Source organism: Aotus nancymaae, unplaced genomic scaffold, assembly GCF_030222135.1.
Source record: "Aotus nancymaae isolate 86718 unplaced genomic scaffold, 86718_ANA_hifiasm-v0.15.2.pri h1tg000018l, whole genome shotgun sequence".
NCBI classification, from domain to species: Eukaryota; Metazoa; Chordata; class Mammalia; order Primates; family Aotidae; genus Aotus; species Aotus nancymaae.
Genome location: NW_026988430.1, coordinates 906,576 through 924,859, shown reverse-complemented (window position 1 = coordinate 924,859; position 18,284 = coordinate 906,576). Strand labels below are relative to the sequence as shown.

The 18,284-nt window shown below is 36.5% G+C and overlaps 1 protein-coding gene across 1 annotated transcript; it reads left to right on the top strand.

The window, feature by feature from the left end:
• Positions 1–204: 204 nt before the first annotated feature.
• On the top strand, positions 205–1,778 carry LOC105714468 (olfactory receptor 5H2). Its single transcript, XM_012448416.3, has one exon. It carries the CDS (start codon positions 605–607, stop codon positions 1,532–1,534), a length of 930 nt encoding a protein of 309 aa, XP_012303839.2. The 5' UTR covers positions 205–604; the 3' UTR covers positions 1,535–1,778.
• Positions 1,779–18,284: the final 16,506 nt, after the last annotated feature.

The window sequence follows — 18,284 nt, the reverse complement described above, 5'->3', positions numbered from 1 at the left end:
GACCTAACTGTAATATATTTAAATGTTATATCCACTTTAAAGTGAGCATGGGTTGTATGTTACATACATGTTTGTTCAGTATACATGTGCCAGGACCACCTTCATGGATACTCATAGATCCTCTTGTAACCTGTTGAATATGTATACTTAGCCAACCTATTTAGCTTAAAGCTACTACTTCAAGCCCTCCTCCTTGGAGGTGCCTGTCTCTGGTCTTGGCCAGAGGCATGCTTCCCAGCCTACTTGATGGCCATCTTGCAGACTGTAACCCCTTATAAGAAATAAGTCTTCTCTCCTTTTCTAAATTTGAAAATTGTGATTTTCTTAAGTTAACACACATTACATGCATTTCTATCATCTGGGAGGCATTTACAAGTAGATTATTTGATCACACTTTTAGATTTAAAATAATTGCATTTATTTTGATTTCTCCTATTTCCCAGTACAATTTCCATCTATTACAGAAATATGAAAGAATATTAAAAGGGTATTGTAATAAGAGTATGTTTTTATATCAATTTCTCTTCCCCACTATTTGCTTTATGTCTTAGTGAATGCTCTTTTACATTTACTGCATTTTATTTCAGGGATACCTAATGAGGACATGGAACAGGATAATGCAACCTTGCTGACAGAATTTGTTCTCACGGGACTTACATATCAACCAGAGTGGAAAATAACCCTGTTTTTGGTGTTCCTGGTGATATATCTCATTACTATTGTGTGGAACCTTGGTCTGATTGTTCTTATCTGGAATGATCCACAACTTCACATCCCCATGTATTTACTTCTTGGGAGTTTAGCCTTTGTTGATGCTTGGATATCTTCCACAGTAACTCCCAAAATGTTGGTTAATTTCTTGGCCAAAAACAAGATGATATCTTTGTCTGAATGCATGATTCAGTTTTTTTCCTTTGCATTTGGTGGAACCACAGAATGTTTTCTCTTGGCAACAATGGCATATGATCGCTATGTAGCCATATGCAAACCTTTACTGTATCCAGTGATTATGAACAACAGACTATGCATACGGCTGTTAGTCTTGTCATTTTTAGGTGGCTTCCTCCATGTCTTAATTCATGAAGTCCTTATATTCAGATTAACCTTCTGCAATTCCAATATAATACATCATTTTTACTGTGATATTATACCATTGTTTATGATTTCATGTACTGACCCTTCCATTAATTTTCTAATGGTTTTTATTTTGTCTGGTTTAATTCAGGTATTCACCATTGTGACAGTTCTTAACTCTTACACATTTGCTCTTTATACAATCCTAAAAAAGAAGTCTGTCAGAGGCATAAGGAAAGCCTTTTCCACGTGTGGAGCTCATCTCTTATCTGTCTCTTTATATTATGGCCCCCTTCTCTTTATGTATGTGCGCCCTGCGTCTCCACAAGCAGATGATCAAGATATGATAGATTCTCTGTTTTATACAATCATTATCCCTTTGTTAAATCCTGCTATCTACAGTCTGAGGAATAAGCAAGTAATAGATTCATTCACAAAAATGGTAAAAAGAAATGTTTAGATCTCATAGCAATATCTCATTTTTAGTAAAAAGTTAGAATTTCACAGGTTAGATAAGGTTGTGTTTTGTTAAGTATTCAAAGTTTTTTTAGTTATAATTGTCTTAGCCTTTTAATTACTTAAGGTTTTATACCTAATAAACTTCTTAAAATATTTATATGTATTATTCAAAAGTATACAAGGAATTTTAAACAGGTGTTCATGTCATATTGGAATAATTAAAGCAGAAAACAAATGAAAATATTCACATGCTTAAATCCCTTCTTGTGGTTTTATAAATGCATTAAGTGGTAAACTACTGTAGTTCCTCTCAAAAGCATTTGAGTAGAAATACAATACAGCTGATTGAATTGTGTAGTCTGGAGACATCTCACATTTAACTGCATTGTGGTAGCAGGTTTGTGTTTGAGCAGTTGAAGATCTCAGGAAATCATCTATCTCTCAAAAGGCCTTTTACTTTAGACAATTGGAAATGGTGAATTTCACTTCTTATAAAATTTTAACTCCTCTATCACTTTAAGCAATAAATAAAATGGGAAATGCAATCATAAACTGAGAAGTGAATTAAAACTTTCAAGGCAAGTCCAAATTCTAAGAGGGTACTTTTATCTCTGTTCATTTCTATGAGTAATAAGATGAGGCAAGTATTTATATGATACTGGAAAACATGAAAAGATTCACATTTCTAACAAATTCAGAAAGCTAACAGATAATTAAAAATTAAGTTCACATGGATGTACAGAAGAAAAATGGCAGAAAAGAAAGTAAACGGTATCACTTTTCTAGAATTACACACACAAAAAATGAAAGCTGTAAGAAAAGGAAATCGGTAATATTTCAATAATTATTGGACAGTGTTATGGATAAAAAATGACTTTAATGCATATTATCAAAGATCAAATAACGCTAAAATGATATGATCTCATAGTGTCCAATGGGTGACTGGGAAAGGTGTGAAAACAAGCAAGAATATGGATGTTTTGTGACTCAAAAGTTCTTACATTTTAGCTTCCGTCACACTACATCCTCTTGCTGTATTATGAGTGATCTATTTTCAGGTCACCCCACCCTTCCTCTTTCAACACTAAAATTTCATCTATATTCCTGCTGATATCACCCCGGTCCCCAATCTAAAACAACTCATCTGTCTGTTTTGCATGACTCTAGTTACTATCTCCCTTATCCCTTTACAGTCTCTTATTTCCTAAACAATGCTGCCAGATAATTTGCTCATATAAGTCTAATTAATTCATATCCTAGTTAATTAACTTTTAATGGACTGTCATTGCTAGCAGATTATATACACGTGTGGCACAAGTATCTAGATTTAAATACATACATACAGATATATTTGTTTACATGTCTGTACAGATTGTATACTATGCATATATATTACTCAATTAGTAATTATTCACTCTGAATTGTTTGAGATCTTTTGCAAAAAAAAAAAAACTTTTTGGTTTAACTCTGGAGACTCTTCCTCCATGATTCTCTTAGTGAAACCTGTGTTGCAGCCTAAGTGAGTTACCAGGAGATTTCTGTACTTTTGAGTCACAAAACATCCATACTCTTGCTTATTTTCATACCTTCCCGAGTTACCTGATGGACACTATGAGATCATATCATTTTAGCATCGTTTAGCATTTGATCTTTGGTAATATGCATTTAAAGTCATTTTTATCCATAACACATTCCAATAATTAGTGAAATATTACTGATTTCCTTTTCTTACTGCTTTCATGTTTTTTAATTCTAGAAAATGTGATACTGTCAGGTGCATGTTTTTGTTCGTATAGCTCTCTCAATCCCCCACTACTGCAACTCACCTGTAAATCACTTGCAATTGAAAGGATAACTTTCTTCAAGGTGTGTATGAAATGTTACCCTTTCCATGAAGCTTTTCATGCTTACCTGGAAGAGGATGGGAATGCTAACTCATTTTTAAATATCGGCACGTTATTTATGCTTCTTTCTTTAAAAATATGTTACCTTTTAAGTTCAGAGGTGCAGGATGTGCAGGTTTGTTACACAGGTAAATGTGTGCCATAATGGTTTGCTGTACAGGTCATCCCATCACCCAGGTATTAAGCCCAGCATCCATTATCTACTCTTCCTGACCCTCTCCCTCTTTTCACCAGCCACTCTCTGAGGGGCCCCAGTGTGTGTTTTTCCCTGCCATGTGTCCATGTATTCTCATCATTTAGCTCCCATTTATAAGTGAGAACATGCAGTATTTGGTTTTCTGGTCCTGTGTTAGTTTGCTAAGGATAATGGTCTCCAGCTCCATCCAAGATCCCATTCCTTTTTATGGTTATATAGTATTCATGGTAAATACATACTATATTTTCTTTATCCAGTCTATCACTGATGAGCGTTTAGGTTGATCCCATGCCTTTGCTATTGTGAATAATGCTGTAGTGAACGTACATGTGCATGTGTCTTTATAATAGAACTATTTACATTCCTTTGGGGAGATACTCAATAATGGTTGAGTGGTATTTCTGCCTCTAGGTCTTTAAGGAATCACCACACTGTCTTCCACAATAGTTGAACTAATTTACACTCCCACCAATGGTGTATAAGTGTTCCTTTTTCTCCACAACCTCACCAGTATCTGGCATTTTTGTGACCTTTTAATAATAGCCATTCTGACTGTTGTGAGATAGTATTTCATTTTGGTCTTGATTTGCCTTTCTCTAATGATCAGTAATGTCGAGGGCTTTTCCATATGGTTTGTTGGCTGCATCTATGTCTGCATTTGAGAAGTGTCTGTTCATGTCCTTTGTCCATTTTATAATTTTTTTTCCTTGCAAATATGTTTAAGTTCTTTGTAGATGCTGGATATTAGACCTTTGTCAGATACTTAAATCGTAAAAATATTAATCTCATTCTTCAGATTGTCAGTTTACTCTGTTAATAATTTCTTTGGCTGGGCAGAAGCTCATTAGTTCAATTAGATCTTATTTGTCAATTTGTGCTTTTGTTGCAATTGTTTTTGGTGTCTTCATCATAAAATCTTTGCCCTTGCCTATGTCGTGTATAGTATTTCCTAGGTATTCTTCCAGGGTTTTTTATAGTTTGGAGTTTTACATTTAACTCTTTAATCCATCTTGAGTTGATTTTTGTATATGATGTAAGGAAGGAGTTCAGTTTCAATTTTCTGCATATGGCTAGCCAGTTCTCTTAACACTACTTATTAAATAAAGAATCCTTTCTCTGTTGCTTGTTTTTCTCAGGTTTGTGGAAGACCTGATTGTTGTAGATGTGTGGTCTTATTTCTAGGTTCTCTATTCTGTTCCATTTGTTTATGTGTCTGTTCTTGTAACAATACCATGCTGTTTTGGTGAGCATATCCCTGTAGTATAGTTTGAAGTAGGGAATCATGGTGGCTCCAGCTTTGCACTTTTTCTTGGGATTGCCTTGGCTATTCAGGCCCTTTTTTAGTTCCATATGAATTTTAAAATAGTTTTTCCTAGTTCTGTGAAGAATCTAAGGATAGGAATAGCATTGAATCTATAAATTGCTTTGAGCAGTATGGCCATTTTAATGATATTGGTTCTTCCTATCCATGAGCATGGAATGTCTTTCCATTTGTTTTTTATCATCTCTGATTTCTTTGAGAAGTATTTTGTAATTCTCCTTGTAGAGATCTTTCACCTTTCTGGTTAGCTGTAATCCTAGGTATATTATTCTTTATGTGGCAATTGTGAATGGAAGTGCATTCGCATATTGGCTCTAGGCTTGCCTGTTGGTGTATAGGAATGCTAGTGATTGTTGCACATTGATTTTGTATACTGAGACTTTGCTGAATTTTCTTATCAGCTTAAGAAGCTTTCGGGCTGAGACAATGGGTTTTCTAGATATAGGATCATATCATCTGCAAACAAAGGTAGTTTGACTTCCTATTTGAATACTTTTATTTCTTTCTCTTGCACAATTGCCCTGACCAGAACTTTTAATCTTTTGTTGAATAGGAGTGGTGAGAGAGAACAACCTTGTCTTGTGATAGTTTTCAAGGGGAATGCTTCCAGGTTTTATCCATTCAGTACAATATTGACTATGGATTTGTCATATATTGCTCTGATTATTTTAAGGCATGATTCTTCAATACTTAGTTTATTGAGAGTTTTTAACATGAAAGAATGTTGAACTTCATCAAAAGGCCTTTTCTGCATCTATTGAGATAATTATGTATTTTTTGTCTTCAGTTCTGTTTATGTGAGGAACCACATTTTTTTATTTGCCTATGTTTAACCGACCATACATCTTGGGGTTGAAGCCTACTTGATAGTGGCGAATAAATTTTAAGATGTGCTACTGGATTCAGTTTGCCAGTATTTTGTTGAGGATTTTTGTATTGATGTTTATCTCAATTTCGTCCTGGTTCAGTCTTGTAAGTGTGCAGATGTCCAGGAATATATCCGTTTCTTCTAGATTTTCTAGTTTATGTCCATAGAGGTGTTCATAATATTCTCTGATGGTTGTTTCTATTTCTGTGGGGTCAGTAGTACTATTCCCCTTATAATTTCTGATTGTGTTTATTTGAATCTTCTCTCTTTTCTTCTTTGTTAGTCTGGCTAATGGTCCATCTATTTTATTATTTTCTTCAAAAATTCAGCTCCTGGATTTGTTAATCTTTTGAAGGGTTTTTCATGTATCTATGTCCTTCAGTTCTGTTCTTGTCTTGTTTGTTTCTTGTGTTCTGCCAGCTTTGAGGTTTATTTGCTCTTGGTTCTCTAGTTGTTTTAGTTGTGATGTTAGGTTGTTAACTTGAGATCTTTCTAGATTTTTGATGTGGACATTTAGTGCTATAATTTTCCCTCTTAAAACTGCCTTACTTTCATCCCAGAGATTCTGGTACATTGTATCTTAGTCCACATTAGTTTCAAAGAACTTCTTGATTTCTGCCTTAATTCATTATTTGATCAAAGGTGATTCAGGAGCAGGTTGTTCAATTTATCATAGTTGTATGATTTTGAGTAAATTTCTTAAGCTTGAGTTCTAATTTCATTGTGCTATTGTCTGAGAGACTGTTATGATTTCAGTTCTTTTGCATTTGCTGAAAAGTGTTTTGCATCCAGTTATGTGATCAATTTTAGAGTAAGTGCCATGTGGCAATAAAAAGAATGTATATTCTGTTGTTTGGGGGTGGAGAGTTCTGTAGATACATATTAGGTCCACTTGATCCAGAGCTGAGTTCTGGTCCTGAATATTTTTGTTAATTTTCTGTCAGAATGATCTATCTAGTATTGTGAGGGGGGTGTTAAAGTCTCTCACTATTGTTGTATGGGAGTCTACGTCTCCTTGAGGATCTCTAAGAACTTGCTTTATGAATCTGGGTGCTCCTGTATTGAGTGAAGTTAGCTTTTCTTGTTTAATTGAAACTTTTATCATTATATATGGCTTTCCTTATCTTTATTGATCTTTGTTCATTTAAAATCTGTTTTGTCAGAAATTAGGATTGGAATTCCTGCTTTGTTCTCTTTTTCATTTGCTTGGTAAATTTTCCTCTATCCTTTTATTTTGAGACTATCTGTGTCTTTGCATGTGAGATGGGTATCCTGAAGACACCATACCAATGGATCTTCGTTCTTTACATAGCTTGCTATTCTGTGTCTTTTAATTGGGCCAATTAGTCCATTTACATTTAAAGTCAGTATTGTTATGTGTGAATTTGATCCTCTTATCATGATGCTAGTTTGACGTTTTACAGGCTTGTTTATGTGGTTGCTTCATAGTGTCAGTGATCTGTGTACTTCAGTGTGTTTTTTGTAGTGGTCGGTAATGTTTTTTCTTTCCATAGTACTTCCTTCAGGAGCTCTTGTAATGCAGTTCTGGTGGAAATAAATTCATTCAGCATTTGCTTCTTGGAAAAGGATCTTATTTCTTCTTCACTGATTAAGCTTAGTTTGGTGGATATAAAATTCTGGGTTGGAATTTCTTTTCCTTAAGAATGTTGAATATTGCCCCCATCTCTTCTGCCTTGTAGGGTTTCCACTGAAAGATCCACTGTTAGTCTGATAGGCTTTCCTTTGTAGGTGGCCTAACCTTTCTCTCTGTCTGACTTTAACATTTTATCTTTCATTTTGGCTTTGGAGAATCTGATGATTATGTGTCTTTGGGATGATCTTCTCATGCAGTATCTTACTGGGGTTTACTGCATTTCCTGAATTTGAATGTTGGCCTCTCTAGCTAGGTTGGGGAAGTTTTTCTGGATGATATTCTGAAATACATTTTCCGAGTTGGTTCCATTCTCTGCATCTCTTTTGGGTACCCCAATCAGGCATCTATTCAGTCTCTTACATAATACCATCACATATTTTTTGGAGGTTTTGTGCATTCCTTTTCATTCATTTTTTCTCTATTCTTGTCTGCCTGTTTTATTTCAGAAAGATAGTCTTCAAGCTCTGAGATTTTTTCTCCACTTGGTCTATTCTGCTATTAATACTTGTGATTGCATTGTGAAGTTCTTGTGTGTTTTTCAGCTATATCAGGTTGGATATACTTGTCTTTGTACTGTCTATTTTGCCCATCACCTCCTGCATCATTTTATCATGATTCTTAGCTTTCTTGCATTGGGATACAATGTGCTCCTTTAGTTCAGTGAGTTCAGTTTTATCTACATTCTGAAGCCTTCTTCTGTCATTTCTACCATCTCAGCTTCAGCCCAGTTCCAAATCCTTGCTAGAGTCATTTGGAGGAAAGGGGGCTCTCTGGTTTTTTCAGTTTTCAGTGCTTTTGTGCTGTCTGTTTTTCATCATTGTAGGCTTATCTAACTTCAATATTAGAGGTTGCTGATCTTTGGATGGGGTTTTTGTTGTTGTTGTTTGTTTTTCTTTTAACAGTCTGGCCATTCTACTGTAAGGCTGCTACATTTTGCTGTGGGGTCCATTCTAGACCCTAGTCATTGCAGTTTTTCCAGTAGCTGGAGGTGGCACCAGTGAAGTCTGCAAAATAGCAAAAATGGCAACCTGACCCTTCCTCTGGGAGCTGTGTCCCAGGGGAATATTGACCTGTTGCCAGCCTGAATGCACCTGTAGAAGGTGGCTAGAGACTCAAGTTGAGAAGTCTCACCCGGTCAGGAGCAACAGGATCATGGACTTGCTTAAAGAAACAGTCTGACTGCATTTTGGTAGACCACCTGTGCTGTGTTGGGAATCCTTTCAACCCCTGATTAGTTTGGGCTCTCCAAGGCCCACAAGCTGGGCTGGCTGAAATGTCCAAACAACAAAGGTGTTGGTTCACCTTGCCCCTGGGCACTCCATCCCAGGGAGAAATTAGAACTTTGTCAGCCATAGAACATGGGCAGGGGTGGCTGGAAGCCCTGGCTGGGAGGATCTATCCAGCAAAGAGAAATGGATTAGGGTCCCATTTAAAGAAGCAGTGTGGCCACACCTCAACAGAACAGCTGTGTCACGCTGGAGAACTGCCTCTGCCCCAGTCAGCTTGGACTTTCCAAAGCCCACAACCTGGAATGAGTGAGCAGTCCAAACAACAAAGGTGGCAGCCCACCCCTCCACCCAGGCAGTCTATCCCAAGGAGAGTTCAGAGCTCTCTCCAAAGAATATGTGCAGGCATGGCTTGAGGCCCTGGCTGGGAAGTCTTGCCCAGTGAGGAGTAATGGATTGGTGTCCTACTTAAAGAATTAGTCTGGCCATGTTTTGTTAAAGAAGCTGTGCTGTGCTGGGAGATCTCTTCCTTGTCCAGACTCTTTGGACACTCCAAAGCTTGCAGGCTGGAATGACTGAGTCCCCAGTCCAAACAGCAAAGATGGTGGCCTACCCTTTCTTTCCTCTGGGAACTCTGTCCTTCTCAGTCAGGCTCTACCCTGTTGCCAGTGGCTGGATGGAATTCCAAGCTAATGGGTCTTATCTTGTGAGATGCTCTAAAAGTGCAGCCCACATACCAATGCTGACTGACCCTCTGGATTCAGCTCCCTACTAAGGATATGTGTGGACCTCCTACCTTGCCTGAGTTGCAGTTGGGGATCCCAGGCCCATTGTATGTAAAGTGCTTGAGTTTCTGTGTATGCCTGAGCAGGCGCTCTGCTGAGACTCCACACAGACCTGGGTGTCGGACCCAAGACTCTGGCAGAGTGGGCTCACAAGGGGATCTCCTGAGCCAAGGGTTGCAGTGTGACTTCCCAGGGTTGCACATTTATTTACACCTTCCCTTGGCTGGGTGGTAGAGGTTCCCTTGGCACCATGTCACTGTCACTCCTGGAAAGACCATCACCCTGCCCAGCTTTTCTTTGTTCTTTGTGGGTTGAATTGTTTCGCTGATCAGTCCCAATGCAAGCACCTGAATATTTCAGTTGACGGTGCTATATTTACTTGCTCCTTTCATTCCTCTCCATGACTGACACACACCGTAGCTGCTTCTAATCTGCCATCTTGGCCCCTTCCTTATTTATTCCTCTCAAGGTACATCTGGCTTTCTATTTTTTCTCTTAAAGGTCTTTTACATTTTACAAATCAGAAGTCCTACTATGCTTTCTTTCTCTTGCTATGGGGAACACAATGGCTTACATACATGAAGCCCAAAATAGGTACTTGTGAAATATTTGTGAAATCAAATAGAAACCAACAGTACACATGCATAGAATACAGTGAATTATTCTTGCTTTTCTTTTCATGAGAATTGGCTCTTTGTATAGACTATAAAAAAAATCATGGAGAAGCTATTCAATCTTAAAAATTAAAGGATACCAAACACCACATGTTCTCATTCACAGGCAGGTGTTGAACAATGAGAACACATGGACACAGGGAGGGGAGCATCACACACTGGGGTCGGTTGGGGGGAAATAGGGGAGGGACAGCGGGGGATGGGGAGTTGGGGAGAGATAACATGGGGAGAAATGCCAGATATAGGTGAAGGGGAGGAAGGCAGCACATCACACTGTCATGTGTGTGCCTATGCAACAGTCTTGCATGTTCTTCACATGTATCCCGAAACCTAAAATGCAATAAAAAATAAAAAAATAAAAATAAATTAAAGGATACAAACCATACAAATATTTAAAACAAATTCATTACTTTATATTTGCAGAGATCCACTCACAGGATTAGACCAGATCATTTGCCCTCTTTTGGTTCCTCGGCGAGATATCCACTAAGTAGCAGGAAACAGAGCTAATAGATTACTGTACAACTGCTTTTATTTTTACTCCCCAGAGAATCCATGTTATTGCATATGTTTATAGTTTATTGACTTTTATTGCTGTATAATATTCTTATTGTATTTATGGTTTTCAGTCAATTATCTATATTTTGCTTATTTTTTCACTGTTATGATCCAAAGACAAGATTGATGATATTAATTTAAGCATCTGGTGTCTCTTCTGCCATTTTAAAGGTCTGGTTCCCCAGTTGGCCTTTTCTTTAAATGAGAAGGTAGAAAACAAACGATGAATACATGGACAGAGTATACAGCATCTCAAGTCTTACTTTAGGTGGAGTGGGGGAAAACGGAACAGGCAATTAGGAGCTCTGAAGAACTCAGACTTTCTCTGAAGCCTTGTCCTGTACATTTCTAGTTCTCTGGTATGTCCTTCAGTATAATCCCAGCTACTTTATGCCTTCCAGAAATTCACCAAAATTGCTAGTCCATTGATACAATCTCATTCTCATTTCTGTTATAAATTTATTCCTTTTAGTGCATTATTTTGTATTAAGTGAAATATTAGAAAAGAGGTAAATTATACACTTGGTAAACCCCCCATTTTGGACAAAATATTCTTCTGAGCTATTAAAAAAATTATAGAAGTAAATATGTATTATTTAATGAATATTTAGACATAATGAATAATATCATATTGAAGTTTCATTCAATTACCTATAACACTGCTCATGTTGGATTGAAAGCACCCCATGGAACTACTGATAGCAATAGAAATACCCTTTATTATGAAGATATATTTTTTACTTAATCTTGACATTTAAGTATTCATAGTTATCTCCTTCTCTCGCTCTCTGTCTCTCTCTCTCTCTCACTCACTTTCTCTGTCTCTACAGATATATATATATATAGTCTCTCTGTCTCTCTGTATATATATTTACTTAGTATCTTATAATATCTTCTACTGTTCATGAGACTGCTGACAAAATTATCCTATACTATGTGCAAAGAAACATAATTAGAATTTAGTTAAATACAAACAGCAATAAAAACTAGAACAGCATTATTCTAACTCCAGGAATTGGGAATTTCCAGGCTTTGTTTTGTCCTTTCCTCACTGTTTTGACAGTTAGATGTAAAATTCAATAGGACATCTGTTGCAAAGGATGAAGTATTGTGGTGTTTTTTAAATACTATTTTTTGGGAATAACTACTGACTGATGATAGCCAATCAAAACTCTATTGTCTCATTTCAGTAAGGTTAACAGAAGGGACCTATGTTTATTAGAAAAAATTGTATAGCTGGAATCAAGCTTTGGAAGAATGTCCTCAAAATATTTCACCTATGGAGGAGGTGTAAAGAGAGGAGCCTTCAATGATCATTCTCCCCAAAGAAGCACCAAATCGAACAACTATTCACATGAAAAATACACCTTCTTAAGAACCAAAATTCTCATGAGTAATCACAGATCCTGGTTATAACTTTATATCATTGAAAGAGGCACTAAGGAGGATAGAAAAGGCAGTTTTGAATTGCTGATGTCACCCCTCACTTATCCTCTGGCAGCAGCAGGGAGAGAGGATGCATGTAAGTTGGGAGAGGGAGAGCACATTGATTATGGGACTTGGCATTGGAACTGGGCACTGGCCTGTCACAGGGGAAAGCAACACCACGCAGAATTCAGTGCCCACAGAGGAAACATTTAGATCAGTCATAACCAGAAGGGAATTGCTCAACCCAACATTGGTACCTGAGTTCTGGCAAGCCTCAACACTACAGGCTAAAACACTCTGTCATCTTAAACAAACTTGAAAGGCAGTCTAGTTCACAAGGACTATAATTCCTGGGCAAGCCCTACTTCTGTGTTAGGCTAAGAACCAATGGACCTGGGAACATGCAACCTAGTGAAACACCAGCTGGGGTGACCAACCAAGTGCTTATGCCACTCCTCCCCTAACCCCAGGTAGTGCATTCTTGCAGATCAAGGAATGACTGCAATTCCAAGAATGACTTCTTCCTTCCACCTGAGGAACAAAAAGGAAAAAGTAAAGAAGACTTTGATTTGTGACTTGGAAACCAGCTTAATCAGAGTAGGATAGGTCACCAGAGGCCCCGATTCCAGGCCCCAGCTCCTGGATAACATTTCTAGACATACCCTTGGACAGAAAGAAGCCTGCTGTCTTAAAGGGAAGAACCCAGTCCTGGCAGGATTTATCTCTTTCTATCTAAAGTGCTCTTGTGCCCTGAATAATTATTGGTAGTACCCAGGCAGTACTCACCATGGTCCTTAGGTAAAACAAAGAGATGTGCTGGTTTCAGGTATGACCCATTACATTCACAGGTGTGGTGGGTATAGGGGGACATTCCTTTTGCTTGAGAAAAGAAAGAAAGAATAAAGGAACTTTATCTTACAGTTTAGGTACCAGTTTGGCCACAGTGGGAGAGAGTACTAAGCAGTATCTTGTGGTCCCTGAGTCTAGGCTTTGGCTCTTGGATGGCATTTCTGGTCCTTTGTCGGCCAGAGGGATATCCACTGCCCTGAAGGAGAGTCCATGACAAGGCAGCATTCACCACAAGCTGATGAATGAGCCTTTGGGTTTGGATGGAACATTAGCGGTAGCCAGGCAGTTCTCATCATGGAACTGGGGCAGTAGTAGCCATGAGGATGCATGTGGGTTGGGGGAGAGAGAGCACACTGATTGTGGGACTTCACATTGAATGAAATGGTCTCTCCTTTGATGATTCTCCCCTTTGATTATAGAAAAAAGAGATAATAGTAAGAAAGACTTTGTCTTGTGACTTGGGTGCAAGTTCAGCCACAGAAGAACAGAGTACCAGGTAAATTCTTAAGGCTTCAGACTCTATGTCCTGGCTCCCAGACAGCATCTATGAATCCACCTGTGGAAAAGGGAAAGTCGCTGCTCTGAAGGGAAGGAAAGAATACTGGAAGGCTTTGCCACCTGCACATTGTAAAGCTCTAAGGCTTTGAACAAACAGGCAATAGACAGGTAGTGGTTACCATGGGCCTTAGGTATGACCCATTGCTGTACTGGCTTCAGGTCTAGTCCAGCACAGCCCCAGTGATGTATGTCACCCAAACCCCAGCTTCAGACAGCTCTGCACAGTGAGAGAGACATCATTTGTCTGGAAGAAAGTAAGGAAAGAAAACAAGAGTCTCCATCAGATAATCCAGGGAATTCTTCCATACCTCATCCAAGACCACCAAGGTGTTTTACCTCTATGATTCTGTGAGAACCGCAGTGTTACTTGACTTGGATTGCACCTAATACAGATATGGTTGCAATGACAAAAAACTTAGATTAAAAGACTCAAGTTTCTTCAAATACCCATAAAGTCTTCCCAAGAAGGATGGGTGCAAATAAGCCCAGACTGTGAAGACAATAATAAATACAAGACATTGAAAGACATCCACAAGCTTCAAGACAATCCAGAAAAACATGACCTACCAAATGAACTAAGTAAGGCACCAGGAACCCATTCAGGAGAAGCAGAGATATGTGACCTTTCAAACAGGGAATGCAAAATATCCACTTCGATGAAACTCCACAAATTTCAAGATAATGCAAAAAAAGGACTCAGAATCTTGTCAGATAAAATTAACAAAGAGACTAAAATAACTTAAGAGAATCAAACAGAAATTCTGGAGCTGAAAAATGCAATTGAAATAATAAAGATTACATCAGAATATCTTAATAGAACTGATCAAACATACAAAAGAACTAGTGAGCTTGAAGACAGCGTATTTGAAAATACATGGTCAGAGGAGATGAAAGATAAAATAATACAAAAGAATGAAACATACCTATAAGATCTAGAAAATAGCTTTAAAAGCAAAACTAAGAGGTATTGGCCTTAAGGAGTAGGCAAAAAGAGAGATAGGGTTACAAAGTTTATTCAAAGGGATAATAACAGAGAACTTCTCAAACCTACAGAAAGATATCAATATCCAAGCACAAGAAGGTTATAGGACACCAAATAGATTTAACCTAAAGAAGACTACCTAAAGACTTCTAACAATCAAACTCCCAAAAGTCAAAAAGAAAGAATTCTAAAATCAGTAAGAGAAAAGAAATAAATAATATACAATGGAGTTCCAATATGTCTTGCAGCAGACTTTTCAGTAGAAATGTTACAGGCCAGGAGAAAGTAGTATAACATAATTGAAATGCTGAAGAAAAAACTTTCATCCTAGAATAATATAAACAGTGAAGATATCCTTCAAACATGAAAGAGAAATAAAGACTTTCCCAGACAAACAAAAGTTGAGGGATTTCACTAACATCAGACCCGTCCTATAATAAATGCTAAAGGTAGTTCTTCATTCTAACAGGAAAGAACATTAATGAGCAACATATCAATAAGAAATCGTGTGAAGATACAAGACTCACTGGTAATAAGTACACAGAGAAACATAGAACAATACTGTAGTTGTGGTGTATAAACCACTCACATCTTTAGTAGAAAGACTAAATATGAAGGGATCAATAATAATAACTACAACTTTTCAACACATAGACAGCAAAATAAGATATAAACAGAAACAACAAAAAGTTAAGAAGTGGGAAGATGAAGTTCAAGTGCAGAATTGTATTCATTTATTTTTGCTGGTTTTTTTTTTTTTTTTTGCTTGTTTGCCTATGCAATCAGTGTTAAGTTATCATTAGTTTAAAGTAATGGGTTATAAGATAGTATTGGCAAGCCTCGTGGCAATTTCAAATCACAAAATTTATACCAGATACACAAAAAAATAAAAATCAAGAAATTAAAACATGCCACCAAAGAAAATCCTCTTCACTAAATGGAAAACAAGAAGGAAGGAAAAAGGAAGAGAAAACCACACACACAAAAAGAAAACAAATAACAAAATGGCAAGAGTAAGTCCTTACTTATCAATAATAATGTTGACTATAAATAGACTAAACTCTTCAATCAAAAGATATATAGTGGCTGAATAGATTTTTTTAAAGGCCTAATGATCTGTTGCCTACAGGAAACACACCTCACCTATAAAGACACATGTAGACTGAAAATAATGGATGGAAAAAGATATTGCATGCAAATGGAAACAGAAAAAGGAGGAATAACTATACTCATATTAAACAGCATTGATTTTAAGACAAAAAGTATAAAAAGGTACAAAGAAGTTTATTATGTAATGATAAAGGGGTTAACTCAGCAAAGGTCAACTGAGCAAGAGGATACAATTATTGTAAATATATATGTAGTCAACACTAGAGCACCCCAATATATAAAGCAAATATTATCAGAGCTGAAGGAAGAGATAGACCCTAATACAATAACAGCTGAAGACTTCAACATCCCACTTTCAGCATTGGACAGATCTTCCAGATGGAAAATCAACAGAGAAATATGATTTGCACTATAGACCAAACAGACCTAGTAGATATTTGCAGAACATTTCATCCAACAGCTGCAGAATACACATTATTCTTCTAGGCATAGAGATCACTCTCAAGGATAGACTATATATAATGGCACAAAAAAGTACCAAAAAATTTAAAAAATGAAATAATATCAAGTATCACATTGGAATGTAATGGTATAAAACTATAAATCAGTAACAAGAGGAATTTTGGAAACTATAAAAACACGTGCAAATTAAACAATAGTATCTGAATGACCAGTGAGTCAATGAACACATTAAGAAGAAAATTGAAAATTTCCTTGAAGCAAATAAAAATGAAAATGCAACATACCAAAACCTATGAGATGCAGCAAAAGTGGTACTAAGAAAGTTTATAGCCGTAAGCCTACATATATTTATCTATGTAGGTCTATGTATATAGCCTACATAAAACACATAAATAAACTTCAAATAAACAACATAAAAATGCATCCTAAAGAATTAGAAAAGCAAGAGCAAACTAAATCCAAAATTAGTAGAAGAAAATAAATAATAAAAATTAAACCAGAAATAAATGAAAAAAAAAAACAAAACAAAGAAAACAAATGCAAATAAATCAAAGAACTGAAAAGTTGTTTTTTTGGAAGGATAGACAAGATTGACAAACTATTAGCCAGACTACCTAAGAAAAACAAAATAAAACCCAATAAATAAAATCAGAAATGAAAAAGGAGACATTACAACTGACACCACAGAAATGCAAATGATTATTAGGGACTACAATGAGTAACTATATGTAAATAATTTTGAAAATTTAGAAGAAATGGATAAAATCCCAGATACATGAAACCTACCAATATTGAACCATGCAGAAATCCAAAACCTGAACAGATCAATAGCAAGTGAGGAGAGTAAAGCTGTAATAAGAAGTTGCCAAGCAAATAAAAGCCCTGGATCCAATGGCTTCATTGCTGAATTTTACCAAACACCTAATGAAGAACTTAACATCAATCCTCCTAAAACATCCCAAAAAATAGAGCAGAAAGGAGTTCTTCCAACTTCATTCTACAAGGCCAGTGTTACTTTGCTACCAAAGCCAGATAAAGACATATCAAAAACAGAATACAGGCCAATATTCCTGATGAACATTTATGCAAAAATCCACAAAATAGTAGCAAATGGAATTCAACATCAGATTTAAAAGATCATTCATCATGACCAACTTGGATTTATCCCAGGGATTTAAGGATGGTTTGACATATGCAAATCAATCAATGTGATATACATCATATCAATGGAATAAAAGGCAAAACCCATATGATCTTCTGAATTGATGCAGAAAAAACATTTGATAAAATTCAATACCCCTTTATGATAAAAGCCCTAAAAAAACTGGATATAGAGGAAACATACCTCAACATAATAAAAACCACAGATGAAAGACCCACAGGTAGTATCATACTAAATAGGGAATGACTAAAATCCTTTTATCTAATATTTGGAAACTGACAGGTATATCCACTTTTACCACTACTAGTCAACATAGTACTAGAAGTCCTAGCTAAAGCAATTAGACAAGAGAAAAAATAAAGTGTATTCAAATTGGAAAGATAGAAGTGAAATTATTCTTGTTTGCAGATGATATGATCTTATATTTGGATGAACCTAAAGACTCCACAAAAGAACTATGAGCACTGATCAACAAATTCAATAAAGTTTCAGGACACAAAATCAACATACGAAAATCAGTAGCACATCTATATACCAACAGTAATGAAAATATAAAACACTGATGAAAGAAATTGAAGATGACACCAAGAAATGGAAATATATTCCACGTTCATGGGTTGGAAGATCAATATTGTTAAAATTGTCCATACTATCTAAAGCAATCTATAGATTCAATGCAATGCCTATCAAAATACCAATGACATTCTTCATAGGAATAGAAAAAAATCAATCCTAACATTTGAATGGCACTACAAAAGATTTAGAATACACAAAGCTATCTTGAGCATAAAGAACAAAACTGGAAGAATCACAGTACCTGACTTCAAATTATACTACAGAGCTGTAATAATCAAAATAGTATGTTACTAACATAAAAAATACTCACATAGACCAATGGAACAGAATAGAGAACACAGAAACAAATTCACACATCTACACACAGTGAACTCATTTTCAACAAAGGTGCCAAACACATACATTAAGGAAAGGACAGTCTCTTCAATAAATGGTGGT

What these genes read in the sequence shown, in the direction of transcription:
- LOC105714468 (XM_012448416.3), top strand. Translation starts at nt 605, where the DNA reads ATGGAACAGGATAATGCAACCTTGCTGACAGAATTTGTTCTCACGGGA.